At 45.6% G+C, this 26,683-nt stretch overlaps 8 protein-coding genes across 8 annotated transcripts; 2 read left to right on the top strand and 6 right to left on the bottom strand.

The window, feature by feature from the left end:
• Positions 1 to 72: 72 nt before the first annotated feature.
• Positions 73 to 2,376, bottom strand: N7518_005229 (uncharacterized protein; the record flags this gene model as incomplete). Its single annotated transcript, XM_057186156.1, has 2 exons — positions 73 to 2,306; positions 2,364 to 2,376. The coding sequence occupies 2 exons, from the start codon at positions 2,374 to 2,376 to the stop codon at positions 73 to 75; spliced, it is 2,247 nt and encodes a 748-aa protein (XP_057042926.1).
• Positions 2,377 to 2,706: 330 nt separating this feature from the next.
• Positions 2,707 to 3,613, top strand: N7518_005228 (Rab family GTPase; the record flags this gene model as incomplete). Its single annotated transcript, XM_057186155.1, has 2 exons — positions 2,707 to 2,811; positions 2,861 to 3,613. The coding sequence occupies exons 1-2, from the start codon at positions 2,743 to 2,745 to the stop codon at positions 3,611 to 3,613; spliced, it is 822 nt and encodes a 273-aa protein (XP_057042925.1). The 5' UTR covers positions 2,707 to 2,742.
• Positions 3,614 to 3,893: 280 nt separating this feature from the next.
• pmt2 (uncharacterized protein) lies at positions 3,894 to 6,329 on the bottom strand (the record flags this gene model as incomplete). Its single annotated transcript, XM_057186154.1, has 4 exons — positions 3,894 to 4,543; positions 4,612 to 5,371; positions 5,449 to 6,132; positions 6,189 to 6,329. The coding sequence occupies 4 exons, from the start codon at positions 6,327 to 6,329 to the stop codon at positions 3,894 to 3,896; spliced, it is 2,235 nt and encodes a 744-aa protein (XP_057042924.1).
• Positions 6,330 to 6,994: 665 nt separating this feature from the next.
• N7518_005226 (putative MFS monosaccharide transporter) lies at positions 6,995 to 11,667 on the bottom strand (the record flags this gene model as incomplete). The annotated part of the gene is made up of 9 exons (XM_057186153.1): positions 6,995 to 7,383; positions 7,442 to 7,883; positions 7,976 to 8,246; positions 8,302 to 8,495; positions 8,585 to 8,873; positions 8,947 to 9,024; positions 9,084 to 9,639; positions 10,612 to 11,156; positions 11,480 to 11,667. The coding sequence occupies 9 exons, from the start codon at positions 11,665 to 11,667 to the stop codon at positions 6,995 to 6,997; spliced, it is 2,952 nt and encodes a 983-aa protein (XP_057042923.1).
• Positions 11,668 to 12,250: 583 nt separating this feature from the next.
• Positions 12,251 to 15,638, top strand: spt16 (chromatin-remodeling protein SPT16; the record flags this gene model as incomplete). The annotated part of the gene is made up of 6 exons (XM_057186152.1): positions 12,251 to 12,430; positions 12,518 to 12,602; positions 12,660 to 12,781; positions 12,846 to 12,998; positions 13,060 to 15,090; positions 15,144 to 15,638. 6 exons carry the CDS (start codon positions 12,251 to 12,253, stop codon positions 15,636 to 15,638), a joined length of 3,066 nt encoding a protein of 1,021 aa, XP_057042922.1.
• A 424-nt stretch (positions 15,639 to 16,062) lies between these two features.
• N7518_005224 (zinc metalloprotease) lies at positions 16,063 to 17,051 on the bottom strand (the record flags this gene model as incomplete). Its single annotated transcript, XM_057186151.1, has 2 exons — positions 16,063 to 16,725; positions 16,779 to 17,051. The coding sequence occupies 2 exons, from the start codon at positions 17,049 to 17,051 to the stop codon at positions 16,063 to 16,065; spliced, it is 936 nt and encodes a 311-aa protein (XP_057042921.1).
• A 332-nt stretch (positions 17,052 to 17,383) lies between these two features.
• Positions 17,384 to 18,857, bottom strand: N7518_005223 (CDC50/LEM3 family protein; the record flags this gene model as incomplete). Its single annotated transcript, XM_057186150.1, has 6 exons — positions 17,384 to 17,468; positions 17,524 to 17,686; positions 17,734 to 18,460; positions 18,524 to 18,620; positions 18,678 to 18,714; positions 18,764 to 18,857. 6 exons carry the CDS (start codon positions 18,855 to 18,857, stop codon positions 17,384 to 17,386), a joined length of 1,203 nt encoding a protein of 400 aa, XP_057042920.1.
• An 843-nt stretch (positions 18,858 to 19,700) lies between these two features.
• Positions 19,701 to 20,857, bottom strand: N7518_005222 (SWIRM domain-containing protein; the record flags this gene model as incomplete). Its single annotated transcript, XM_057186149.1, has 2 exons — positions 19,701 to 20,495; positions 20,543 to 20,857. 2 exons carry the CDS (start codon positions 20,855 to 20,857, stop codon positions 19,701 to 19,703), a joined length of 1,110 nt encoding a protein of 369 aa, XP_057042919.1.
• Positions 20,858 to 26,683: the final 5,826 nt, after the last annotated feature.

The raw sequence follows: 26,683 nt of genomic DNA, 5'->3' as shown, positions 1-26,683 counted from the left end.
CAAATGTCATAACCACGAGAGAGAATGCGTTAGGGACTTATAAGATGAAGAAAGAACGACAAAAAAAACGACCTAGACCTCTTGATATTCATGCCCTAGGTGAGGCTGCGAGTCACCAAAGAGCCAACCAGCCTCGCGGCAATACCGGGCTTCTCTGCCGTAAATACCGACTTCGCTTGCCCAGCAAATCACCGCTGCATCTACAATATCTGCGATCACACCTTCCATTGCGCCCAGTGTGGTCCAGCCAATTGTTCCAGCAATAAGGCCGACGACGTAGGCATAAAGACTGCCACGAATGGTACCACCGGATGCCGACGTTGTCAGGCTTCGAGCAGTAGTCACCCAACCGCCGAACCCTAAAGCCAAGGACATTATGAAACGGGCAGCGTAGAGGATCAATTTAGACAGCCTGTATGAGAGTAAAGACCCAGAGCTCCTGGGGGACCGAGAATAGGAACGGGGGTTTAAAGACGTGGAGGCCGCCGATGGGGCAAGGACAGTCATTTGGCTCAAACCCCGGGAGGAGGCGGCAAGAGGCTGCGAATGAATCGCTGCATAGGTGAGAGAAAGAGGATTGGTCAGGTAAGTAATTGGGGTGGGAACGAGTGAATAGGCGAAGAGGCTAAGCAACGAGCAGATGCGACCTGGTAGTAATAGAAGAGGAAGTCGAACCAGTAGCCCGAGTAGTCTGGACAAAGAGATCGTGCCAAAGAGAGTTGTGGCGGCATGAACGATGGCTGCCTGAATAATCTGCCTCGAGGTGGGCGCGGGTGTGGCCAAACGGTGGAAATACCACTGGCTCACTGTTGCAGCGGTGACAGCACGCTGGATGCCTGCGATGACGCCGATCGACCATAGATAAACTACAACGAAATAGATAGCGAGCCACCAGCTACCCACGTCAATGATGAACGATCTTGAGCTAACAAGATGGCCGCCCAAGAAGACACGAGTGAACATCAGCATCCAGATCCACGTCCAGGAGACAACGCAGACCAGGGCACCCAGACCAAGAGCAAGCAGCTCGGGATTGGCGGCCAAGATTCGACAGGCAAATTCAAGAATGCCTATGGCCTTCCCTATAGACTGACGGCCACGCACAACATTGTAGATCCACATGGTAGCTATGAGAAACGGGACAGCAGAGCCCCATCTCATCGCCTTGTCTTGGATACTGGTGCCATGCCATGGTCCCTTGAAACTTGAGATGAAAGGATATAAGGAGAAAGAGTATAATATAATGGGAACGGCGACTAGAATCACATGGACTAAAAGTCGCACATAGGATCGTAGTAACGCCAACCAAAGAAGGGACACAAGAACCGATACAATAGTATATATCCCGAGGAGGAAGAACGATCGATGGACAGTCATGTAGATTGTATCCCCCCATCTTGATTTGTCTCCAGATGGGGTAGATGTGTGAAGATATACGAGAAATGCAGAAGCAAATAATCCCGCGAGAGATATCAAAAACAACTGGCCCCAAAAGGCGTCGTGCACTGTGTTTTCTGAGGCTAGCGGTGAAACCGTTGTTGGAAATGAACTTGCCGAGCTGGGCGGTCGTGGAACGTCTTGCGATAAAATCTCAGCCTGTTCGCCAGTAAATCCATGCTGGCTGGTACCAGAGTGCTCCTTCAGTAATTCTCGTTCTCGGAATCGCTGAACAGGTGGGTCGTGAGCACCGGGACTGGATAACGTCTGATCATCGTCAAAATCGGCCCGTAAAGAATCCTCCAGACCGATATCAACTAAATGGCCTCGAACTTTGCTACTGCTTGGGCTGGATCGAGATGCCTGTTCGTGCTCTGGAGCTTCTGCCACAGACTCGATAGGAAAAGGACGGGCACCAAAAACACCTTCTTCTCCCCGCCATGAGCTCTTGATGCCTTTGCCAGGGCGATCGTTATATGGTGAGCTTTCCTCAAGACCTGAACGTTCAGAATCCTCAAGTTCTGAAGATTCTTTCAAGTTGCTGTCGCCAAAATGCCGCCTTGATCGTTGGAGTGCATAGAAATCAGCTATTTCTCGCTCACGTTCTGTTTCGTCATCTTCCTCTCGGAACTCATCAGTGGCACTGAAGAAAAGGGGAGCTTGTTGAACCGAGCTGCGAGGGGCAAAAGGAAATTGAGCTGTCTGGGATGCACCCGGTCGATAAGGATCGGTAGGTCGTAAGAAGGAGCGCGATGAAGGGTGTCGAGGGTTGCCTTGATGTTGACCAGGGCGGCTACGGCCCGTTCTTTGAACCTCATCTGGTCGAGAGGTTACTCGTGACTGTGACTGAGCAAGGAATCGGGAGGCATCTAAAGCGAAGTGTTAGCCATATAGTCTTCTAATACTAAGGATCTTCCAGTTCTTACATTCAGAGAACATGGCCTGTTATCGTAACGAAGAAAGTACGGTGAGTGGGACAGGACCAGTGATAGATCACTAAAGGAAATATGCCGAGGAAATCAAGTACGGTCGGATATTAGAGAGTAAAGGGAAGAGAGGGAGAGAGGAAAGACTTTGAATTTGTTTGAGATATGCCAAATCTAGGAGAGAGGATGTGTGTGGTGCCTGGGATAAAGTGAAGGGCTGTAAGGTCACGCAGCTGATGAAAGCGTCATTCGGGCACGTCAGGCTTGATAGATGACTCAGCTGATAACCACGAGGTCTCCAAATCGACCTACGTCGTAGGTAAACTGACCTTCGCTTTCTTTCCCCATTTCTGATTCTGGATTTTTTTCTACTCTCTCCATGTCACAGCCATGGGATTATATTGCTAAGCTTGTCTGCATTGGTGACTCTGGCACTGGCAAGTCCAGCGTAAGTGCTATCAGCCTTGGACCTTGGACCTACGCTAACTGAACAATAGCTCACCGTCCGACTTTGTGAAGGCCGTTTTTCCCCATCTCATGATGTGACCATTGGTGTCGAGTTCGGATCGCGAATTGTGCCAGTTGGTCCTCCAGCTTCACTAGAGCTAGAACTTGATGAGCCCTCTCCCGGATCGTCGGGTGATACATTTCCAGAAGCGTCTACCACCTCTGGTCTTCCTACCCCTCCACGAAAACCACAAGGTTTCCCCAATCAAAAGCGCATGAAACTATCCCTGTGGGATACTGCTGGACAAGAGACATACAAGTCTATCACCCGCTCTTACTTCCGGGGTGCCTCTGGCGCTCTCCTAGTCTTTGATATATCCAGATACTCGACCTTTATATCTTGTACTCAGTGGCTGCAGGATCTACGGCATATTGCAGAAGATGGCATCGTTGTTGTTTTGGTCGGTAATAAGACTGATCTGACGGGGGCCAGTTCTGGATCAAATCAAAGGCAGGTCACCCAGGAGGAGGCCGAAGAATGGTGCCGCATGAACAATGTGGTTCGCTATGTTGAAACGAGCGCCAAATCTGGGGATGGCGTTGAACGAGCGTTCCTGGAAGTTGCTGAGAGGATCTATCGTAACATTGAAACGGGAAAATACGACCTCAATGATCGGCGGAGCGGTGTGAAAGGGTTCGGAGCCTCAGGAGGAGCAAACACGGGCATCCCTAGAACCGTCACATTGGGAATGGATGATGCTATGCGCAAAGGTGGCAACAGTTGGACCGGGGGATGTTGCTAAATCCACAGCCCGTAATAATAAATAGTCAGCAACATCTGGCCCGGACACATCTTCATCACTATTGAACTAAGTTGTTACCAGACACTAAGCGTGGCTATAACAACCGAAATGAGGACTCTAGTATCTCTAATAACATTGCATTTTTCTTTACAAATACAGAAGTAAAGTTGAATTGTCCGTGTTGATACAATTACCTGTAGGCATATAAGGTCCACTTTGGGGTAGTCAACACAAGCTAACAAGCAGAGAGGACGAGAACAAGTCATCAAGCGATCCATGATTAGTTCGCATTCGCCATTTTCCATCCGGGTAGCCAGCGGAGGTGACTCCATTGCTGGTTAGAACCCTCCATTCCAAACACGATGGCTCGGAAATGAATGAACAATCCGACAATAACCACGTAGAGGAAAGCATACACCGCTGCAGACAATCTGGGGTTCATCTTGCGTGTTACCCAATCAACGCAGAAGCCGAAGTTCAGGATGGCATAGTAGAGAGCCGGATAGTAATGATGGACATAAGTGACGCGGGCCATGATGATAAAGGGAAGATAGTGCAAGACCCATCCGATAACTGGGTATATGCCAGAGTAGTGGATGTGACTAATTTCCTCGTTGCTGAGATCATTGTACCCCCTTTGCCAGCGCAGAAGGTACCAAATGAAAAGAAGACCAAATCCACCAAGAGCGGCAGTGCTTCCCCAATAGACTAGGGGGTTTCCTAGCAGATAGTATTTGACAACGCTATCATCCCAAGAACACATGCGCAAGCCGACATTGAGAATCGGCCATTGCCAAAACTTGGAAGCCAAGTCATCTTGCTTGTCAGGATCGGGAACCAGAGCATTGTTAGAGGTCATCATGGCCACATTCAGGTGGATGAAGTCCTTCAAGAAGGGCGATTTATAGGAGCCAGGGTCACCAGGGGGCACTGTGGATAGGTCAATAAGTCTGATTGGGCTCATCAATATCAAGTGTTTGGCAAAAGGATAAGCTTACAACGGTCGTTGGTGTGAGACTCAACATTCCAGTGAGTATACACATCGCCGGGTTTGTTTTCCTTGGTACACGTTGTTTCAATCTGCTTGAAGCCCCATTGAGGTAGATTGACATTTCCTGCCCGTAGATAGCAGCCCAGGACAGGATGGCGGAGTCGGAATGCTGTTGTAAGTGTCCGGATCCTAGATCGGTCCCGAGATGCAACATCATCGACTACCTCCACTTTCCAGTGGTCTTTGTCGTCTCCGATGGTGATATTTCCGTAAGATGACACTTCGTGGTGTGATTTGGTGATTGGTGCTGGGATAGCGTGGGAATGCAGGTTACGACCTGTCTGTCCGTGAATCAACCGAATGACATCGCCATCACCAACGAACCGCAGATCAGCAGTGGCATCGTAGTCCGGCTCCTGTCGATTGGGGTAGATGAACCAGTCATTGTTGGCATCTTTGTGGTGGTAGCAGGTGACCTGCTGCTGCATAGATCCCTCCGGGTAAGTTTGAACGTGAGAGTGCAGAAGCCCTCCTCCGTATCCCATATTTTTAAGTGTGACACGCGACCCAATTGCGAGTTCAAGAGGGCTATCTCTACCAACTTCAGTGCCTTGTAGGTTGGCTTGAAAAAGCGAGCTCATCTGGGCATCACCTGGACCACTGTTCGCCAGCACTAAGAAGTGCAGATAAAAAAAAAACATGTAGACCAAGATCGGAATAACAATCAATCCGACAACACGAGCAACCAAGTGCTTTGCAAGTACAGCCTGTCCAAACACGTCCGCATTAGCCAGCTAATCGGCGATCAACTTCTAGGCAAGGGGGGCTGATAGCAGGTACTCACCCGTGGCATCTTTAGGTCGCCAAATTTATTCCACAGGTCATCAATAGTATAGAGACCGACAAGAGCAGTGCAAAAGAAACCGACCCATTTGACACTACAGACACACCCAATGCTCAAACCGGTTAAACAGAGCCAGGCATACCATTCTAGCGAAAAGCTATCACGCTGCAACCGGTGAAATCTTGCCCAGCACATCGTCGTAGTAAATGTGAAGCAGAGCAGCATCGAGTCGAGAAGTATAAACCGAGAAATTGTCGCATAGGAATTCTCACACAGCACCATCAGGCTGATCAGCCAGACTGTGGGCCGACGGAAGTTCAACTCTCGCGCAGTGTAGTAGGCCAGGGGAATGCAGATTATACCAAAGGCAGCATTGAAGGCTCGCATAAAGGTATAATTCACATCTTCTGGATACTTCTCGCCAGACTTGAATTCAAAAGACCCATTATAGCCAGCAAGATATCCGGATAGGCCAACTAGCATCTTCCCCAAAGGCGGGTGGACATCGAAGTAGAATTCGCGTTTGAGATAGTGGGAACCGAATTTACCGAAGTGGGCCTCGTCCCAGGTAACAATGTTGGAACGGCCGATCTGGTACAGGCGGGTGAAGAGTGCGAGGGCAGTCAAGAGGATGGGAGCAATGATCGGCTCCCAGCTAGCCAGCACATGGAGGAACGAGGGTGACTGTTCAGGGGAGGTTAGAAGGGCGTGGATGATGATGTTCAAGAAGGCTATCTCACCTGTGTTCTAGCTTTCTTCACATCTTCGTCATTCGTCCGGTTGGAGTCCAGATGAACTTTGCTAGTATCAGGGACATTTCTTCGACGGAGGTCGGACTCATGGTTGGCACCCGTGCTCACGGCAGTGTCTAGGCCCACCATAGTGTGTGTGTGTGTGTGTGTCTTGTGGAATTTTCGAAAGAAAATGTACCAACAAAACGGGAGAATAGTAGGAAATTAAACTGGGGAATACCGAGGTAGACCGATAATAGAAGGACAGATAGATTTAAGAGAACATTGCCATTCCCCTGGGTAAGTGAGTGATAGAATGGGGGCAAATCTAGCGGATATACCGGAAGCAATGCCAGAAGTAGATTGAAAAAGAAAAAGAAAACGAAAACGAAATGAAATGAAATGAAATGAAGTGAAGTGAAGTGAGACAAGAGAGTGGGCTGAGGGAATCAAGGAGAAAGTGAGATCCGTGGCCTCAAGGAGGATAAACAAGTCCACTTTTAGCGGGCCGTTTTCAGAACATTGGCCCTTGTAATTCTAGCTCCGTGCTATAAATATACTAATCATTTATAGTACATGTATTATAACTAGATATTATATATATATATATAAATCATTGGCACAGACACATATGTAACAAGGAAATTCCAGAACAACATCAATGCAAAGCCTCGTATGATAGGTATATACCGTGAACGTGAACTTGAGATCAACAGAAGGCATTGGTAGATGGGGAAAGGAGATATAACATCGGATTCTTTGGTCTTTTCTTGCTTCCTCTATCCAGTCCGAGGCCACAATTACCCGTAACTCTTTCATTCGCCTTCTCCTTGCTCCAAACGTCTATATTGACTGCTGGTAGCACCGGCGCCCGCTCCTCGTTTTCGACTGACCATGTCTGAGATCCAGCCACCAATTCCTTCGCCGCGGACACTGCCCTGGTGAGAATTTGAGCGTCCGCGTTTGCTGGCTCCCTCATGGCTTGAAGTCGGCGGATCAATATCTAGACCAGGGATGGAATTATCTGCCCCAAATTGACCATACTGCCGACGCAGGTCGAGCGATGGGACGGGTGAACCAGCACCCATCAGCGACCCCCGTTCGCCTTGGGTGGCGGGTGTCGGCATGGCAGTGGAAGCATCGCCAAAAAGAACGTTCATATCTTCGAGGCGAACCCCACTCGTTTCGGGGTACAAAAAATAAACTGTGGTGATAGTCAGTATAATGGTCCCTAGTAGATGACCACGGATGAGGGACCCTACCAAGCACAAAACTGCATGCACAAAAGAATGCATGGACCAAGTATAGCCGCCACTTGATAACTTCTTGAAGAACAGGTGTTACCTCGCCCACGAGCCAATTGAATGCCCAATTTGAAGCGGTGCTCAAACTTGCACCCTTGGCACGAATACTCAAAGGCAAAATCTCTGGGGGGTATAACCATGGAATGGGGCCCCAGGATGCCCCGAAAGCTGCATTATAGAGCATAACGAAGATCACCGTCAGAGTTGGGGTGGCGGGAATCTCAATGTAAATAAAGTAGGAGATAAGAGAAAGCGAAATGAGCATGGCAACGGCACCCGTGAGTAAAATCGGTCGCCGGCCCCAGCCATCCACGAGATACCAGGGTGGTATGGTAGACAGCAAGTATGAAATACCATTGATTCCAGTCATCAGGATGGCATCCCGTCCAGCCCAACCGGCCTATATGGTAGATTGGTCAGCATAATCCTGAACCCTTTTGAATATCATTTGTATCCGGCATAGCACCATGGAGGGAGACTCTAGGTCCATACCGATTCAAACACTAGAGGCGCATAGTATGAGATTACGTTGATCCCGTTGAGTTGAGCTAGGGCTTGGGCCGACATAGCAATCAAAACACGTTTGCGATACCGGCGGAACATGTCCGAGTAGGATCGCTCGCCCTCTTGTCGCTGGACAAGGACGTTCATCTTGATCTCACGATATTCTTGACGGGCCTTGTCATTGAGGAGATCGCCTTCGCCATAAAGATTTGCGATCACCACCATACCCTCCTCGTCGTGGTCATTATCAAGAAGCCACCTAAGGAAAGGATTGGGAGTTAGCCTAGCAGACGATGGATGGGATTTCTACTCACCTAGGTGATTCACAGATCATCAGACTGCCAACTCCAAGTAAGGCACCCATGATACACTGGAAAAGAAGTGGCAGGCGCCAGGAGTAGTCGTTATCGATGAAGCTACAGAAATAGTCTACCCACACACTAGTCGCATACCCAGCAATATTGCCGGTGAATTCGATGCATGCGAGCTTCCCACGGTTGTGGGGAGGCTTGAAATTCGTCAGCGTACCTGGCGATAGAATGGGGAGGGAGGCAAAGAAAAAGCCTTGAGGATCGATGGAGAAATGGGAGTACAAACCGATATTTCAGACTGGTAAACTGGCACGATAGTAGAGAGGGCACCAACGCCTAGACCGGCAATCACACGACCGACCATCATCATGGGTATACCCGTGGAAAATGTTTGAAAAGCGCCGCCAATAAAGAACACAATGGAGCCATAGAGTATAGTCCTTCGACGGCCGATCACATCACCGATACGACCCACAAGGAGCGAGGATATGAATGCACCAATTTCGAGAACTGCAACCACAGTGCCAATTGTAGCCCGAGAAGGCTGGTTGAAGTAATCTTTGAAGTACCAGCCACTGTATCTGTTAGCCACATTCCGCTCCTCGTTATCTTTATGGCGAGTCTATGCTCGAGGGATTAGACACGAACGTTATGATCCCAGACATTACACCCTGGTCATAGCCAAAAAGAAAGACACCCAGTGATACAAACACACTCGTGAAGTAACTACATGCAAACCAGAGTCAGTGGTAAAAATTACGGTATTGGCCTTTTAAGACACTCACAGTAATGGTTTTCCGACTAAGCCGTGCATCTGGGTGTTTGGTCCATCTCTGGGTGTCATTATGGCGGCCAGCACGCGTTCAACTCTCGAAATATGTCGCGGGGGAGGGGCTGGTATTTTGATCTTTTCAATATCGACGCCAGAACGCTCGTTGTTCAAGTTTGAAGGGTAGCGGACGTGTTTGGGCTGCTCCCTTCGCTCTTTTCGACGCAAGAGCTGGCGGTCTGAGGAATTGAGAAGGTGAATCTGTAGCGGATCTTCAGCCTCAGCGAACTGCTCGGCGAGGTCACCGGTATCTGACCAGATGGAGACGTCAGACCCGACCGAGCGAGCAGAGGAATGGGAAGACCGTCGATTACCCTTCTCGTTAGACTCCAATAATTTGGCCGAATGGATCGAGCGAGAATCAGAGGGTATGGACTGGAGGGGTATGTTAGAGGCGCGTGAGGGAGAAGTCGGAGAAATGATGGCGATATTGACGGGCTGAACCTCGCAGCCCTTTGTCCCGGAGAAAAGAATGCGGAGTCGGATGGAATTAATGATATCGATAAGACGTTCTCCGCAAGTAGTCAGCAACGGTACCACCTGGGCACAACCTTGGAAGCCACTATATTAGTCCGTGATAGGGCGCCACTCAGGCGATGTGGCCACGGGCGACTAGCTACGTAAAGTCACACGCGACGCAAGATGACGAAGTACCGTCGAAATGGGGTGACGGTCAGGCGGAGATTTGGGGAGAGGGGGTGCGTTTGGGCAAAAAAGTGAGAGTATTACACGGCCAAAACGACAAATATAGAATAGGATAGAGGGATTCAGATGATTTTCATCAAGTGTTTTCCGAGGAGCTAGGTTAGAATAGTAATTTTCGTCAAATAGAAGTATGAAAGAGAGAAAAGAAGATAAGCCATCCTAATAACTAGTAAGAGGTGATCTGTACGCATACGGAGTACGTACTAGTACTAATACGTACTAGAGCGTATCGTCCCGTCTAATTCGGGATAGATCGACAAATGGGTTACTAATACATATAAGTAGTTAGTTACCAGGAAGATATTTATGAAGTAGGTATCGCTTGTATGTACATAAATGTATGTACGTCTAATGAAATCATATTCTATGTCTGTAACGCCATCTTCGGAATGAACAAGGATAAAAAAGCGCAAACAACAAACAGAAAAAGACGCGAGGGGAAAAGAAAACCTGTCATATAGGTCATTAAGTGAGAAGGATGTCATATCCATCACTCTGAATATGGACAGCGTCTGCGGGATTCGCGTACCGTCGGCGCACCAATTCAAAAATGATCAGGCCAGCACTAGTGCTAGGTACTTGGCGAAGAGAGCTCCCGATAAATCCACGGAACAACCAGGAGCGCCAGCCCCCGGCCCGCGCAACCTTCCGCTCGCACCTCTTGAAGGTCTCTTGATAGGCATGGTAGTAGAATTGTATCATCTTCTGTCGCGAGGGTATGAAGCTGGCCTGGTGATCCAGATATTCCAGACGACCAAGGTGAAGGTCTTGAATCCTACTTATAGGATGCTGAATGGTTTGCTGAGCGACCGATGCCACAACACCGGCCATCAGCAGGAAACATGGCTCCAATGCATAGTGGGGCTTGATGAGTGGCACACCACGATCACTAGACCTGGACGATGAAAGCATGCCCACATGATCGACTTGCAGGGAGCCATAGTACCAAGTGACGAATGAATAGTAGGACTGTGACTTGATGTATTCGAACGTGGAGAAGAACACAGCATAGCCGAGTGAATCCCGCATGAATGATAGGCTCCAACCCGCAAAGACCCCACGGAGACCAATCTGTTTGAGCTTATGGTGGCCATAATGCCACATACTCCGGTACTGACCCTCCAGCATGTCATTGGTTTGAAAGCGAACCTGTAAGGCATCCAGAGGGGCGGCTACAATCGACTGAATTGTGCCGGCTATGAATCCAGCAGCGAATGTTGCAGATGGAGGAGCCGGGGGCCATACTCGCTTCACCCCTTGGGACACAGGTTCATGTAGGGCCCCCAAAACTTGGAGATAGGACGTGTAAAGAACGGCACCAACCCTGATCTATATAGTTAGCCTTTTTGAATCGCCTGGGGCCATATCCTCTGGTATATGTCACCCTGCATTTGCCATCAATGGTGGAAGCACTTGATTCGGGATAAACCGCCAGCCATATGTCCGAACGGCGTGGAGCAATAATCCCGGGGTTGTCGTATGCAGAGACCATTTGCCTTCGGCGACACGTGGGTTCACAGCTCTCGCAAATGCCTATTTCAAATGATAAGCAACCAAGGCTGGTGATGGGTTGATCGTGTTTCTTACCATATAACTAGGTAAAATATTGTCAATACAAAGATCTTCAGGTCCATAGATACTACATACTCAACACGCATACGAAAGAAAGCTTTGATCGGTGCTCTGAAGTAAAAGGCCACCATCTGTGCACTGAGAGCGCGAACGCCGGCGGCAGATGCTCCGGTAGCTGCATCGTTGCGAGAAATCCTTCGCGAACTTCCAGGAAGTTCGCCGAGGTGAGGCTCGAGGAGGATGGGAGCTATCGGAGAGTTCATTGTTTACAGACAACTAAAAAGCCAGTGTACATCGTAGGAAAGCGTGCTTGTCAAAGAGAGACTGGCTCAATGTCGATAGTGAATTCCAAAGCGCAGGCGATGTGGGCGGGAAAAGAGGGCAGCATCACAGGGTGTTTGTTATCTAATCAGACGACCAAGTGAAGGCTCACATACGCCATGTTAACTTGAAAGTTGAAGATAGAAAGAAAGTCAGTGAGAAGAGATATTCATAAAACATGTTCGGATTCGAGAAACATGAAAACAGCGCTAGTATGAAAGTGGTAATACTTTGATACGGTAATCTGGAGAGACCTAGAGTGCAGGAACGCGCTTTTCGCGTTCACTTTCCCCTAAGCCGTCCCTTTCTGTCTTTGTCTTTTCTTCCACAACCTAGTTCTATTGGTGTTTGATCTCTCATCATCGCAGTGGTCGCATTGATGCTACCTTCATTCCCTCTCCTTCATCCTCAACAAATTTAGCACTCGGACATACCTACAACAGCTCCTGCGCTTCTCCACCGAGCTCTCTTGCCATCAACTTAGTCTCTGACTGTGGCATATCTTGCCCACATCAGGCCATCACCATGGCTGAGGAGATTGCCATTGACAATAACAACTTTTTCAACCGCCTGTCTAGTTTCTATGCGTCATGGAAGGCCGACAAGCGCTCGGGCAATGCCCTCTTTGGCAATGCAGGGTCCATAGTCATTCTGATGGGTAAGACCGATGAGGAGAACTCATTCCAGAAGAACAACGCGATGCATGTATGTGAATCACCTCCAAAATTCCTATCCGTGTCCCACAGAGGCCCGTGAGCTTCATAACATCGTTACTTATGAACTCGTGATTAGTTCTGGCTTCTCGGGTATGAATTCCCAGCGACACTATTTGTTCTCACAACTGAGGCGATTTACGTGGTCACCACAGCCAAGAAAGGTGATTATCAACACATGGACTTCTGCGCGCCACATAGCTAATTAAATCAAATTTAAGCGAAACACCTTGAGCCGCTAAAAGAAGGAAAGATTCCCGTCGAGATTCTGGTCACTACCAAAGACCCAGAATCAAAGAGCAAAGCATTTGAGAAATGCTTGGATGTTATCAAGGGCGCAGGGGTGAGCTAAAATGACATTTAAATCACCGGTTCGATTTGCCTTCCTCTAACCGCAATAACTACAGAATAAAGTCGGCACCTTACCCAAAAATACAGCTTCAGGACCCTTCGCAGATGAATGGAAGCGCACATTTGCAGAAATATCGAAAGAGGTGGAGGAAGTTGACATAGCACCTGCACTCTCAGCTGCTTTTGCGATCAAAGATTCTGATGAATTGGTTGGTTTTTCTATGCCAGTGCGTTTCACGGGTGGTGCTTGCTGACATAGTCTCAAAAAAGGTCTCAATCCGCAATGCTTCCAGAGCTTGTAGTGGCCTTATGTCAGAGTACTTCGTCGATGAGATGTCACGTTTGCTCGACGAGGAAAAGAAGATGACACATAAAGCCCTCGCCGCAAAGGTTGATGCAAAGATTGATGATGGGAAATTTTTCAACAAGCTGGCGCGGCTGCCCTCGGAATTCGATTCCCAGCAAATCGACTGGGCCTACGGGCCTGTAATTCAAAGTGGAGGTGCCTACGATCTCAAGCTCACAGCGACTCCCGACAATAAAAACCTCGAACCCGGTATCATTTTGTCCAGCTTTGGAATCAGATACAAGACCTACAGTTCGCTTATTGGGCGCACATATCTGGTTGACCCAACAAAATCACAAGAAGCGAACTATGCCCTACTGCTTAGCCTCCATGAAGCAACCATGAAAGAGGTTCGAGATGGTGTGGTCGCCAAGGACGTTTACAACAAAGCACTGAGTCTCGTCCGGTCTAAGAAGCCGGAGCTGGAGGGACACTTTGTTAAGAACGTTGGCGCAGGGATTGGAATCGAGCTGCGGGATGCCAATATGGTCCTCAATGCCAAGAACAACCGCGTCTTGAAGAACGGCATGACACTGTCTATCACGATCGGGCTTACTGATGTTAAGGATCCAGACTCCAAGAATGCCAAGAATGGTGCCTATTCCATGGTCATCACCGATACGGTTCGTGTCGGCGAAAATGGGCCTCATATTTTTACCAAAGACGCCGGTATTGACATGGACTCGATCTCATTCTACTTCGGGGATGAGGAAGAGCCAGAGAAGCCTGTTAAAGAGAAAAAGGAGACGAAATCTAGCGCAACTGCTGGCAGAAACGTCACAAGAACCAAACTTCGTGCTGAAAGACCAACTCAGGTCAATGAGGGAGCTGAAGCCCGTCGTCGTGAACACCAAAAAGAGCTGGCTTTGAAGAAGACAAAGGAAGGTTTGGATCGGTTCACCGGTACTACGGGAGACGATAATGGGGTGGCACAGAAGAAATTCAAGCGCTTTGAGTCTTACAAGCGAGACAACCAACTCCCCGCCAAGGTCAAAGACCTTACAGTTTACGTCGACCTGAAGACTTCAACCGTGATTGTGCCTATCATGGGCCGACCAGTTCCCTTCCATATCAACACCATAAAGAACGCCAGCAAAAGCGACGAAGGGGAATACGCCTACCTACGAATCAACTTCCTGTCTCCAGGTCAGGGTGTGGGCCGAAAGGATGACCAGCCCTTTGAGGACCTATCAGCTCATTTTGTTCGCAACCTCACCCTCCGGTCCAAGGATAACGACCGGCTTGCACGAGTTGCCCAGGATATCACCGAACTTCGCAAAACGGCCCTGAGACGAGAGCAGGAGAAGAAGGAATTGGAGGATGTTGTTGAGCAGGATAAACTGGTTGAAATTAGAAACCGACGTCCAGTGAAACTCCCTGACGTCTATCTCCGACCTCCTTTGGATGGGAAGCGTGTTCCGGGAGAAGTCGAAATTCATCAGAATGGTCTCCGGTACCTATCGCCTTTCCGCAATGAGCATGTCGATGTGCTCTTCAGCAACGTGAAGCATCTGTTCTTCCAACCATGTGCCCATGAATTGATCGTTCTTATCCATGTGCATCTCAAGACGCCCATCATGATTGGAAAGCGGAAGACAAAGGATATTCAATTCTATCGCGAGGCCACGGAAATGCAATTTGATGAAACTGGAAACCGTCGGCGCAAACACCGCTACGGAGATGAGGAAGAATTTGAGGCTGAACAGGAGGAAAGACGGCGGAGAGCTGCATTGGACCGCGAGTTCAAGGCCTTTGCCGAGAAGGTTGCGGACGCTGGCAAGGACGAGGGCGTCGATGTCGATATCCCATTCAGGGAAATTGGCTTTACCGGCGTTCCAAACCGGTCTAATGTCTTGATTCAACCGACCACAGATGCCCTAGTTCAGCTCACTGAACCTCCTTTCACGACCGTCACATTGAATGAAATCGAAATAGCCCATCTGGAGAGAGTTCAGGTAATGATTTCCACTTCTACTATTTCATCAGCCTGGTTTACTAATCTGTGCAGTTTGGACTCAAAAACTTCGACATGGTCTTCGTCTTTAAGGATTTCCGCCGGACTCCCGTTCATATCAACACGATTCCTGTTGAGGCACTTGAGGGTGTTAAGGACTGGCTTGATTCTGTTGATATTGCGTTCACCGAGGGTCCGCTCAACCTGAATTGGACCACGATTATGAAAACAGTCGTCAGCGATCCATACGGCTTCTTTGCCGATGGTGGATGGTCTTTCTTATCGGCCGAGTCAGACTCTGAGAACGGGTCAGACGAGGAAGAGGAGTCGGCTTTCGAGTTGTCCGATTCAGAGCTTGCAGCTGGGGACGAGAGTTCTGAGGAAGACAGCGAATTTGATGACGACGCGAGTGCCGATGCCAGCGAGGAAGACTTCAGCGGCGACGAGGAAAGTGGTGAGGACTGGGACGCCCTTGAGGAAAAGGCGAAACGTAAAGACAAGGAGACCGACCATGAAGACAATGACCGCGGGATCAAGCGCAAGCGGTAATCGACCATTTTATTGCCGCTGGGGCATCAAAATGACTTTGTCTTCCCTCCCTTTCTTGTACTCCATGTTCCAATCTATGGGCAAGCCAAGTTGGGCTACGAATGCCTTGCATCTCCTGATTGCCTTTCGAATACTTGTACGATTTGACTCGGGCCCACGGTGGATGGGATCAGAACAAGACACATTTACGGTGTTAATTGGGAGGAAATTAGTCTCTTAACGTCTCTTAACTGTACTGTAGCCAAATATTCATACATGAAATTCGTCCAACAGCTCATTAGACAGGTATTATTTCTCTGAATCGTAACCAACTAGCCTGGCCGGCTGGCTTGATTCTGGCCTTATGTCTTCTGCGTGTACATATATAGCTGCGAATGGACTCCATACAGAGCTTGTATTGGCCTTGTTGCCCGTCACTGTTGCGCTATTTACCTTCACGCATGGATATCCACATACTCCGCATGCGCTCTCCTTGTCCGGGCGTGAAGCGCTCATAACATACATCGGATGAATAATCCATGAAGTCGTGGACCGCGTCCAGTCCAGGGGAGTCTGGACAAGAATCCTTCTGGTCAGGGCACCCATCTGTCGGGGTGGACTGCTGTGGCGTGTCACTTATGTGGTCACCAGGATTATCTACTGAGCAAGATTCCCCCTGGAAGGTGTGCAAAAGGCCATTCCAGTGTCCAATCTCGTGGATGGCAGTCCCACCTCGATTGTACAGATCCAAGGAGCCACCGGGCATTGTTTTGGCTAAAACATTGCAGCCATCCTTGATATATTGAGAAGCCGGGCTACTAGCGTTGACACTCGGATCAGGCAAAGTGCAGAATCCAAGAACGCTTGATGCCAGATCATTGTTGGTGACTGCACCCCTGTGCCCGAAAGCACGTCCCGCTTGTTCGGGAGAGGCCTGCAGATCGGTTTGGAAGTAAACGTTCAATGTTCGGTAGCTTCCCTTCCGAAGAGTCGTTTTCATGGCCGTATCATCCGCATTGCTCGCCCACTTATCATTGACATTACGAGTCACACCTTGCAATCGGTAGGAGATGCCAGAATCTGCATAAGATTGTTGTAGAATAGAAAACTGTAGGTAAATAATTAGCACTGAAATGCCAGTCGAGAAAAGAAGCAACTGACTTGAGAATTGATCATATTATCAGTGACCTGGGTGGTCTCCGACTTGCTGCTGATGATATGGAACCAGGTCTCGATCTCGATCGGGGCCTTCCTGGCCTGCGAACTAGCAAGATCGGCTTCATCCGATTGGAGGCGCCTTACTTCATGCAAGAAATCTGCACCGGGGTCTTCGGTAGCACAGGCGCCTCTTTTCTGGAGTGCAAAGGGGCTACACCAAGCCTGCAGAAAAACGGTGACGAAGATGACGAGTTGGAAAAACGAGTGACACACCATGATGTTAAGAAACCCTGATTTTGAATTCCCCTTTTACACCTGTCCCAAAAGAGAAAAAAGGAGTGGATAAAGAGTCAAAAAAAGAACCATCAATCTCAAGACCGACCGGTTCGCGGGTACCATATAACCTGCCAGATCCCATCAGGAATGCTGTGTCTCGCGAGGAATGCATGTCTTGAGCAAGGGCTAGGAGCACGTAGGATTCAAGAAAATGAAACGATTGGTATGTCAGAAAGTTGAGGATGAGGTCATTAAACACAGGGGTTATTTACAGGGCATATTGAAACAGAAAAAGAAAAAAAAACGCCAAACAAAGAGCAGGAAGATGGGGTTCAAGGGGCATTATCCCGTCCCGTGGCGATAGCAGTGCTCGGTTGATTTGAATCCCAAGTAAGATAGGTGTGGTCGCCAAGTTTTCTAGTAAGTAGGTTAGGAGTTTGGAGTTTCTGCCCACAAAGAAAGGAGATCATACCTCGGACGCACCAAATGCGCGAGAGTAAACAAAGCCCCGAGAACAACGCAGATTCCACCAACAACCACATAGGCGATTCCCATGAAGGGATTCTTGCCCCCAAGCACTGTTCGCGTGGAGATCAAGATCGACTTGGTTCCATCGTATTCGGTGACATTGAAACCTGAAAAGTTTAGTAAGATATGGGTAAGCGGCAGTATTAACACATACGATCAACAATGTCAATGGAATATCTTGCAGCAGGCATGCCATGGGTATCGTTACGGCGGGAAAGCTTGCTGAACGATGGCAAGCCAGCGGTCCTCATCCAAACCATGAAAGCTTCATTTTCATGTAAGTTGGGATCCTCTTTATAGACACCGTTCTCGCTGGCCCAAAGCCAATTTGGTGGTGGGAGTACATCATCCATACTGTACTTTGTCGGTTTGATGAGTTCCTTATCACTCGCCCACGCAATGCCCTTAGTGGTCATTTCATAGAATTGTTTATCATTCTCAGGTGCATTCGGGTCTAGGATTTGGGGCTTCCCAATAGTGTCGTTGAAGAATGAGTTCGCAATCAGTCCACATGGATAGTATACCTTCTGAGCCGTGGTGTTGACCGCTAATGGGTCACATACGCCACCCTTGACCGTATTGTAGGAGACAGCATCTCCGATTAGCTGATTCAAATCGAGCGACTGAACATATCGGCGGTGGTTTTGATAGAAGTTGGTGAGGCGGTAATACATGAAAACTGGTGCTGGAAGCTCGTTCGGGATCTCAAAAAGAAGAGTGCAAGTAACGGTGCCCGAAGACTCATTGATAGACTTTCGCCAGGTGGGTGCCGATATTGCTGTAGAAGATTTGAAGGTCGCGGAATAATGAGGAACGGAGGCATAGCTGTCGGTCGGTGCTTTGCTGGAGCACTCGGAGTAATCGATGGAAATTTCTTGGACCTAGAGCACGTGGGTCGTCAGAGCTGTTCTGTCAAGGACGCAAAGGTATGAAACGAAGCATACTAGAGAGCTTGCCCAGAGAAGAACACCGCCAATCGGGGCAAAGATAATGCCAACGATGAAAAACAGAGGTAGAACGCTTTTAGGGGTTAAGATTGGCCTAGTGAGATGTTAGCACGGTGCTCCATAGGCAGGCATACGGGAATCTCAAGCTCACTGCCATGCTTTCAATCTTTGCTGGCGGAAAGCAGTATCTGGTACAGTTAGTTGTGGACAAAGGGTTGATGAGATCCCAGGACCTACTGGCTGGTCGGCGAGACTTTGGCTTCTTGTCGCCCTCCTCCCTTGCACGTTCCTGTTCCTCGATGGACCCAGAACGAGTCACTTGCTGAGACATCGCTTTTGACCAAGGTTATTTCAAAGAGGGAAATTGATGATCCAGATTGGAGTGAAGCAAAAGATGATACAAGGGATACGTCAAAAAAAAGGTGGCGCCGGGCTGCCGGAGGATTACGATTGCGCCCCACCGCTTTATTTCGGTTTAAATTAGAAACATATCAATTGGGCATGTCAACTACAGATGGCAGATATATTAACTAGTATATATCGTTTTTAGTGAATTGCATCTTAAGCTCAATTTCATATCAATTCATTGTGATATAGGAAAACCATATCCGGTCAGGGTATCAAGCCTTATCCTATGTGCTATTGCTGCCTTTCCAAAACAAAGACGAGGAAAAAGGAAGAAAGAAAAGGAAACGACCAAGCAGTAAAATTCAATCGCAATAGTGAAAAGAAAACACCCGTGGGTAACCAAGCCTGCCATTCTAGACCATAACGAAACTGAAGTGAAGCACCCAAACGCCAGCAGCCAAAGTTGGAAAGAATCAAAGCCATGGGATCTGTATGCAGAATGGAAAGAAAACCAACAAGGGGGGAATCTCAAAAGAAAAGAATGTGTCATGATGAGTCGTAAAAGCGAGATAGCAATTGAAAAAGAAATCGACAGGCCAAGAGATAAGGTGGGTTGATTCTAGGGAACACCTGGGTGTTTGTCTTGGTCAGGTGCAGATAGCCGAGAGCACTCAAATATGGATTAATAGTCGAGGGCTGTATTGCCAGTGATAGACACTGAGATAGAGGGTCAGTTATTGCTCAGCCTGTGATGGGAGGCGACACACGGGCTGTGATGAACTGGCAGAATTATCCACAGTACCATCAAAACACGTAACCTGCGATATCATGCTAGGTATTGATGAAAATATTCAGCTCTAAACCAACCCACGCGTTCGTAGGCGGTCCAAAGTTTGCTGGCTTTATTGACATCGATCTTGCAAGCCTGTTGGGCATCCGTCTTACGGAACTCTTTGCCCACACCGAGAGCTCGAACTCGAGCTTCAAAAATCCGACGCTTGCTGCATAGATAGGTCGCACATGAAAGTCTCAGGGTAGATGCGAGATTGAGCTCGGCGGGACTGAGAATATTTCTGTCCGGGTCATTGCTCAAATCTAACATCTGTCCCTTCCAATCAGCCTTCAATGCTTTGGCATTACTGCCTAGCGTCTCTGCCGGGGGCGAGTAGTCCTTGAGTGAGTGATAATCGGTGTCATCGCGATTCGTACCCAAGGTACGCGGTTTGGTAAGCGGGGTTTGGGGGGGTTCAAAGTTATCAAACACCTGCTGCTTGGGTGTGGATTTAGGGGTGCGTTTGACCCGAGTTCGCTGCACGCGCGGTTGGGTTCCTAGTCTTTTCACCGGAGCAGGAGCAATCTTCTTCAACTTGGGTTCGTAATCTCCTGAGCGATAGCGGTTCATCATGGCCATTTGGCGCTCCAACGTCTCGCGTTCCTCTCGGGCCCAAGCACCCGGGTTGCGATTGTACTGAGTCGAAACAATAGGGACACAGGAAAGCGCGAGGAGATATTCATCCCGTGTGGGTTTGTTCAACTTATTGCGAAAGATTGCCATATGAGAATTCATGTGCTCTTCCACAAGTGCCTCTGCAGATGGAGGGTGAACGGGGCCGAACAATGGCTCATCCGTAGCAACGTCAGTACCGGAATCCTGAGGGGGAAAAGGACAGGGTCCCTGGGGGATCCCAAATCCCTTTCAATCTGGTCCGAGGCGTTGGGATTGCTCTTCTTGTTCCCGGTGTAGGGAGTCACAGGTGGCGATGGGAGGTCCATCTCTGACTGGGTCCGTTTTCGATCATCTGAGATGGGTGGAAGCTGTATGTCACGAGTTGAGGAATCTCGAGGCTTTGCAAACGGTGAAAGCGAGACAGGAAAGCTCTCGAGAGGCTTGATCTCTGGGGGTGACATAAGGCTAGAAACGGATGGGAGACGATGCATAGTGGTCGGCTGGTCGGCTGGTTTCCAGCCAGCGGACGAAGTCATTCCAGATTAAATACCGTTGAGCCAACGGTAATTGGTAATAAGAGGTTAAAGTAGTCAATTGTGTGTCAATGGTGTCCAGGGCTAGGTTTTCTGGAAAGAGGAGGGGAGGGGATGAATACACCAGGCAGAGTGAGAAGATGGATGGCGAAAGCTGATGAGCGAGTGTTTATGGAACTCAATGGAAGTTGAATCACCAGGCAAAACAGGTGATTTGTCAGGGTCTGCCTCTTTGTCTCTCTCAGGTGGCGATAAGCCAATATGACCTAAGTCTCGGGGTTAAGGCTCCAATGGCCGAATGAGTCAATTTGATGAATAGGGTAATGGTCCATCGAGCGAGAATGGACCAAATGGAAAATGAAAAGGGTAAGGGGGGGGAAGGAAAAGAAAAGGGAGGGCAGGTTGAAGGGAATATTGAAAGCGAACTGTGAGTCAGTTGGGATGGGGCTGAGGGTGTGATGATAAACTGCGGGGTGGCGCTTAACGGAGATTCCGAGTTTCTCCAGGGGAGGGACTCATGAGACCAATGGACTCACTGTAAAATGGTTTAGTTGGGAGGGCATCAGAGCGCAAAAGGGGATCTGAGGGAGGGGAAAGATTGTGCTTGGGCGTCATTTGGCAAGGACCAGCTGATCTCATCATTTGGGTACTTGGGTGATACCATACCATGGTATTTTTGGTTGGTCTCCGGTACTCGATGTTGATATCTATTTACCAGCATGGTTTAGTAGATATGCCCAATCTCTACTAGTAGCCTGTGTAAGGTTACGGTAACTTTCGGATTTAATGTGACCTGATTTTCCTGCCTAAGTCCGGTCACATGTGACAACATCCCATGCGGGCAATCACCTAATAGGATCAGCCGCAGGAGGGGTCAGCCAATCATTTTCGAGCGTTGACCCCCCCAGTACCATGTGATCTATTGGTGTAGATCCTTATCTTTGATTTCTTGCTTTCTTGCCTTCTTGCCTTCTTGCCCTCTTGCCCTCTTGCCTCTTACATGCTATACTGTTCTTGCTTTTGCGGTCGCTTTTCATAAAGTATAACTTCCTTTCTTGAGTACTTCCATTTATAGGGTAACTTGGGTCTGACTCATCTATGTTCCTTCCCGAGGTCTAAAGTTGAGTCATATGTTGTAGTTGAATGGCTGCCTGCGCTAGGCGCCTAAACTGTTTCGTTATCCATATTTAGAGTGATGTCATCATACACCGACATGCGATCGCAGAGCCGCTCTTGTAACTTGCATTATCATTTATCAGGCACACGAGGCAGCCTCTCTATGAACGCGTCCATTCCCTATTAGTGCACTGTACGGCCCGCCTACCGTTGTTCAATTCTCCGGGATGCTCCTGAAGCGAAGCAAGTATAAATCAGAAGGTCTTACGTACATGTCACGTGGCCAGGTTTTCTCCTAGCATTATGATAAAAGCAGGGGAGTTGATCTAGCCGAGGGTCGCTGTGAAGCCAATAAGCCAGTAAGAGGGGGGTTTTGCGCAGCATTAGAAGTTAGAATCAGTCGCTTTGCTCGGCAACGACTATCTCGAAGGCCGTAAGCCGGCGAGATCACTCGTATAAATAATACTTAGTGACAAACAAAAGAGAGGCTGTTTTGTATGGTACGGATAGTAGGATACTGGACCAAAGGGTAAAATGAGTGTAATTCTACAAAGGAGTGTTCTCCTCCGAGATCTAACGTAATGTCGACCAGAAATGACGCACTTCCGTACGTTCCTTATATCTGGTGGTATATTGTTGAACAAAAGAGAGGCTGTTTTGTATGGTACAAGCAGTAGTGTTACGTGCCAGGTTCTTTCTAATGGAAGAAGTGCATTGCTAAACGAATATTAAGTATGAAGAAAGAAAAGAAAAGAAAACAAACGTAAAACAACAAATAGGTCTTTATACCCCTATCCTCGCTTATCCCAGAAGGAAGGTACAACTGCCTGCGTAAACGAGAAGGAACGACCAACAGTATAATCCCGAATAGGAAGGTACAAGTTCTATAAGTGCCAATTGTGATATAACCCCTGGGCGAGAATACATTTAGTCCCTAAATACTAGCTTCTTATTGTCGACCAGAAATGACGCACTTCCGTACATTCCTTACATCTGGTGGTATATTAGTAGTCAGCAGCCACGTGTAACGTAATCGGTAAGCGAGCCGCCACTATAAGCGAGCCGCCACCCTACCTAAAACGCGTCCATGAATTAGCACCTAGTCAGTTCAACTACCTACCATGCCACTAATTCGCTCTCAATCCGCTAGAAAATTAGAATAGTAAGAGGGTAGGCTTTTATTAGCTATCTAGGCTCTTCGAAACGGAGATATTAGCTCTATTACTCTTACTATATATACTTTTAGTATCCTATATATAACTTTACACAACCGTCTCTCTAGCTATTCTTAATAAAGTACTATATATACTAACTCTTCTAAATTAACTATAATTAAAGAGGAATCTCTTTAAAAATAGATTCTCTCTATAGATTCTTATAGATTAGCTCCCTAGCCCTCTATAGTATAAGAAATAGCGAATCTTCTTCTTAAAAAGTATAGAACTACCCTAGTTCTTTTAGTTAGCGAAAAATAGGTTTATAATTTTATAAAATAATACCCTTCTCTTTCCTTATAGTTCTTAAGATATTATAATTATAAGTATATAAAATATAAAGACCTAAAAATCATTAGAGAATAGTTTAATCTTATTTAAAAAACTATTATTTAATTTAGAATTAACCTAGATAATATTTATAACTTTAATAAGACTAGATTTATAATAGGATTAACTATAATAGTAAAGGTTATAATAAGAAGTAAATACTATAGTTAGAGATTACTTTTATAACCTAGAAATTATAAGTAAGTAACTATAATTAAATATATAAACTTAGTAGGGTAGGCTCTCTCTCTATATATTATTTTTAAAGGTAAGGTCTTCCTTAAATTATAGTTTAAAGGCCTTCCTAGTAACTAGTACTTTAAAGTTAGTCTAAATAGGTAGATATTAGATAAAATTAGCCTTTATTAGCTATAAAAGCTCTTTATTCTAACTACTTCTTCTTATATAAAGGGAGTATATTAACTTTTAGTACTTAATAGCTATAGAAGCTATTTAATCCTAAAATTTAATAAGATTTATAAGAAAAATAAGATTATACTAATTTATATACTATTATATTTATCTTACCTTTTATAATCCCTTAATATTAGTTATTTTATAGTAGTAAAATAATTATATAGCTAGTTAATTAAGATAAAAATATAGATTAGGATTAATTATATTAATAAATTTAAGTTCCTAGAAGTATATCCCTTTATATAAATTAAAGCTTTAAAATTAGAGATAATTAAAAATAGCTTCTTAGTAGCTAGTTTAATACCTTTTTTACCTAATTAGGTACTTTTAAAACTTAATATTTATCTTTAAATACTAACCTCCCTTCCTAGTAGGGATAGTAATTTAAGCTAGAATTTTACCCTAAAAACCCCTTTTAATAGTAAAGATCTATATCGATAGGCTTTATTAATTAAAGCTTTACTTTATACCTAATCTTAAAGTCTAATAAGCCCTTCTAAGTATATATTAGATTAACTTATTAAAGGCTACTAGATTATAATATATAGCGCTATTCTACTAGTAAAAGAAAATAAGGATTTATAGGATAAAAATAAGAATAAGAAGTAAAAGTAGGCCTAATCTAAAAGGTAGATATCTACCGAAGAAGGCCTCTCTATTTAAGAAGCTTCTAAAATAATTACTAGGCTAATAGAAGTATTAGAAATACCCCTATACCCCCTAGGTAGAAGCACTTAATTAGGGTTAGAACCACAACTATAGGCTATACTAAGGTATAGTAGGTATTAGAAGATAGGATATAAGATCAATAGGTATCCAGATAAATGATCCTTTTTAGTTTAATTAATTTAATAGCGTTCTAGTTAAAATATTTACCTTAGAAAACTATACTCTTAGGTAGGGTGGCGGCTCACTTATAGTGGCGGCTTGCTTACCGATTACATTAGTGATTATATAAACATATACTAAGATAATGTAATTCATATATAAGCCGCTACCACATACGACCCGCCACCCTATCCAAAAACGTGTCCATGAATTAGTACCTAGTTAATTTAACCACCTACCATGCTACCAAAACGCTCTCAATCCTCTAAAGATTTAATAGAGAAAGAGGGTAGGATCTTATTAGCTATCTAGGCTTTTAAGAATCAAGAATTTTCTAATATTTCTACTACCGCCTATACTTTTAACGTACTGCGTTTAACCCTTTAGGACCACCTTAGTAGTATATAATACCGCGCGACTTCTCGCGCTAACTTAACTAAATTAACCGCAATTAAAGAGGAATCTCTTCAAAAATAGATAATCTCTATAGATTCTTATAGATCGGCCCCCCGGCCCTCTATGGTATAAGAAATAGCGGATCTTCTTCTTAAATAACGCAGAACTACCCCGGTTATTTCAGTTAGCTAAAATTAGGTTATATATTTTATTAAACGGTACCCTACCCTTATATCCCAATTCTTAAGATATTATAATTATAAGTATATAAAATATAAAGACCTAAGGATTATTAGAGAGTGGTTTAATCTAGTTTAAAAAACCATTCTTTAGTATAGAATTGATCTAAATAATATTTATAACTTTAATAAGATAGGTTTTACTATAGGATTAACTATAATAGTAAAGGTTATAACTAGAAGTAAATACTATAATTAGAGATTACTTTTATAACCTAGAAATTACGAGTAGGTAACTATAATTAAATATATAAATATAGTAGGGTAGGCACTTGTGAGACCCCTAGGTATAGAATGCCTAAGGGAATACTGTATATAATAGAGGATTGGGAAATAGAGATAGTGATATATACAGTAGTATATTGGAACTAATAGCTGCCTCTCTAGAGAAGTAGTATACGAGGATAATATATAGGTTTATAGGTTATATAACCTAAGGAGGCTATATAGGTAGTATATATTACTCCTATCTAGTCTACAGTCCCCTATATACCTAGGATAGGTACTCTATATACTATAATAGGTATTATACTTTAGGTATCAGCCTTCTTAGTACTAGGGTCCTAATAATATCCCCCTCCTTATAGTATATAGTCCCTATAGGCTTAGAATAGGAGAAGAATAAAGGAATAGCTTAGTCTATTAAAACCTATATATCTAAAAAACCTTATAGTAAGGGTAAAAAGGTATATAGGGAAAGGTATCTAGCCTTAATACTCTAAAAATATAGAAAATAATATAATAGAAGTATAAATAGAGGGTATAGTATATATAATAAGGTCTATATATAGTATAGTTATATAATTATACTAAGAAATTAGGTAGCTATAGTCTCTAATACCTATAAACTTAGGTATCTTATATATATAAGGTCTAATTAAATAGGTATTTATTAGTAAGAGAATATAGTTAGGATAAAGGGAGATACTATACCTATATATACCTAGGGTATATTCCTAGTATCTTCTTCTCTTTTTTAACTTCTTATCTTACTTAATCTATAAGTATACCTAGTTTATTTTTTTATTAAAATTCTATTAATTTAATAATACTTCTATTAGAATAAAACTATTCTAGTTAAGATACTACTATTAGTTAGTAGATATATTTAAATTTAGTAGTATTATATTCTATATAATATACTAAGAAATTTTAATATTATATCTACCCTTTCTTTATAGGAAATAGCCTTATTTTTAGGTTTATATACTAACTATATTTATAGAATAGTAATAGTATATTATTATCCTATACTACCTTTCTCTAAGGAAGATAAAACTCTATATCTA

This window comes from Penicillium psychrosexuale (genome assembly GCF_028828465.1).
Source record: "Penicillium psychrosexuale strain IBT 29551 chromosome Unknown utg000003l, whole genome shotgun sequence".
Lineage (NCBI taxonomy): Eukaryota > Fungi > Ascomycota > Eurotiomycetes > Eurotiales > Aspergillaceae > Penicillium > Penicillium psychrosexuale.
This window is presented reverse-complemented; position numbering and strand designations above follow the sequence as displayed.